Source organism: Monoraphidium neglectum (assembly GCF_000611645.1).
Source record: "Monoraphidium neglectum strain SAG 48.87 unplaced genomic scaffold scaffold06141, whole genome shotgun sequence".
NCBI classification, from domain to species: domain Eukaryota; kingdom Viridiplantae; phylum Chlorophyta; class Chlorophyceae; order Sphaeropleales; family Selenastraceae; genus Monoraphidium; species Monoraphidium neglectum.
Window position 1 is genome coordinate 1 of NW_014007494.1, and position 2,472 is coordinate 2,472.

At 66.1% G+C, this 2,472-nt stretch overlaps 1 protein-coding gene across 1 annotated transcript; it reads left to right on the forward strand.

The window, feature by feature from the left end:
• Nucleotides 1-599: 599 nt before the first annotated feature.
• Nucleotides 600-750, forward strand: MNEG_16234 (hypothetical protein; the record flags this gene model as incomplete). Its single annotated transcript, XM_014035296.1, has 1 exon — nt 600-750. A coding segment is annotated over one exon (151 nt), but the record flags the coding sequence as incomplete, so codon positions are not given.
• Nucleotides 751-2,472: the final 1,722 nt, after the last annotated feature.

Consider the following 2,472-nt stretch of genomic DNA (forward strand, 5'->3'; position numbering starts at 1 on the left):
CCCAGGAAGTCATCTCTATGTTTGGTGACTGCTGCATCCCCTCCCTCATGCTCGTCGTCGGCGCCACCCTCTCCCGCGGCCCCGGCCGCGGCGGCCGCCTGCCCGCACGCGCGGTGGCGCTCGTCGCCGCCGCGCGGCTGGTGCTGTTGCCGCTGCTGGGGGCCGCGTGGCTGCTGGCCGCGCGCGGCGCGGGGCTGCTGCCGGCGACAACTCCCAGGCTGCTCGTTTTGGTCCTCCTCCTGCAGAACGCAGTCCCGTGAGCTATGTCATATCATAATGGGTGGTATGAATATATGCATCATGCGCGCGAAGATGTTGACCAAGCCTCAACAGCCTCGGTGTTTGGCAGACCCCGGGTTCGAGGGCGCTGCTCGCGATTGTGAAGCGTGCCGCGAGCTCAGAGGGCGTCGCTGCCGCCGGGTGCGTCTGACCAGCGTTTGACAATTGGGGCCACGGGTCACACCACATCAGTGGCAAGATTTGGAACTAAACTGAGGCCACCCCCATTCGCGCCCAGCCGGCCCGCCCTTCCACCCTCAAAAACCATCATCGCTAAATCATCCCCTCCCACCCACCCGTCCAAATCCCAAACCCCCCAGCACGGCGCTCAACGTACACGCGCTGTGCACGCTGTACCAGCATCATGACGAGGAGATGGGGGCGGTGATATTCTGGCAGTACACGGCGTCACTAGTGACGGTGCCAATGTTTCTGGCGCTGTTCCTGCACATCTGTCAGGTGTACTTCTGAGAGCGACGGGTGACACTGGCCGGTGACGCAGGCTGGTGATGTCGGGTGGTGACACCGCGTGACAGCACCTGCATTCGGGTGTGCACTGTGCGGTGCGACTTGCGCCGCTGCGCGTTGCGTATTCAAAGCACGCGCTCTGCCATCCGTTTTGGCAAGACTCCCCATTACCCGGCGTTCAAGCGACTGAGTCAAGTGCAGCAGGCTACAGCATGAGGCATGCGTTTTGTGGTCACAAACTGCATCAGGGCATTGCAGTTTTGGCGCTGAATTCAACGGATTCAGGAGCGTCTGCGGCTATTGCTTCCGCCTGCGCTGCCCTGTTTCCTGTGTTTGCGAGGTCTGTTGAACCTGCTTTGTTCATTGCGGACTGGATTCTGGTGCCGGTCGCCTGTCGCGCCGCCCTGCATGCCAGCAAATGGCAGCATCAGCCCACGTCCACGGGCTATTCTATGCCGATCTCGGGGCAACAAGTTGTGGTTAAGATGTATCATCTGTGCTCGTCAACGCGCACTGCGAGCAGTAGGACTGTGTTTTTGCCCCCTGCACCACCTTGTTTTTGATCAGCACCTTGGTCAAGTTGGGCCCCCTGCACAGCCTTGCGCTGCAGCCCACTGCACCCGCGGCACGCGGCGCGCGGCGCCTTTATTTCAGCTGCCCCCGGCCCCCCATATTGCTGCCGCCGACCGCCTCGCGCGCCGCACCTCCACCCAATGCCCTCGCGCCCGACGCGTGCGCACGCTTCTGAATGTAACAGTATGCAAGTTCAAGCGCGAGCGGCTGCACCGGAATTCAGAACGGGTCAACGTCGATTCTGCTCGCGCCAGCCACCGCCACCTGCCCAGCTGCCCGCCAGCTTCCGTGCGCAGAGCAGCGCCCCCAGCCACACTGAAAAGCAGTGCCGTCTCTGGGCGGACGCCATCGGAGGCGCAGGCTGTGGCTGTGCTTATTGAGGACAACGCTGCCAGCAGCCCCGACCCAAAGGCCTAACAGCGACGCCGGGCGCTGGCTCCCCGCGCTATCGCCCCGCCCAGCCCACACGCGCGCGTGCGCTGAGGTGCTGCCGCCGCTGGCGGCGGCCCGCACCCGCCGCCGGCGCTGCGGTTGCTCTGGGCAGCTGCGAGCGGCCGGCTCCCCGACAGTGCGGATATTACAGTGCAGGCGAGCCCCCCTGAAGAGGGCCGGGCCTGGGGCTATGCGACCGCTCGACTTGGCGGGGCGGTGGCGCGTTATGCTAATGCTATGTTAAGGCTCAACGGCGCGGCCGGGCGGGCGCGGGGAAAATGGTAGCGCTGCGGGCGGCCGGGCCGCGAGTGCGGGCTCCACAAGCGATCGCCGCCGCCGGCGCCTGTGGCCTGGCCGGTCGCTTCGCTCACAAATGAAGCGCGGCCGCCGCCCGCTCTCTCACTCTCGCGTTCGCCGGGGCACCGCCGGTTCAGGAATGGAAATTGAGGGTAACGAAGGATAGCGAGAGGGCAACTGCGGCGCGGCGCACTCTCGGAGAGCGTGCGCGCGCGTGAGGGAGCGCTTGAAGCGCTGGCGCCGGCCCCACGCCGCACAGGCGGGCGTGGCGGCAGGGAAGGGGGATTAGAGGGCCCGCTCGCCCACGGGCGGTGAGACCGCAGGGGCTGCAAACGCGAGGCGAGCGCCGGGCGCCGCTCAACGCATCTCTTGGCCCGAAAAGCTGCTGCCGTCGCCGCCGCCGCCGCCGGCGCCGCCCTGCAG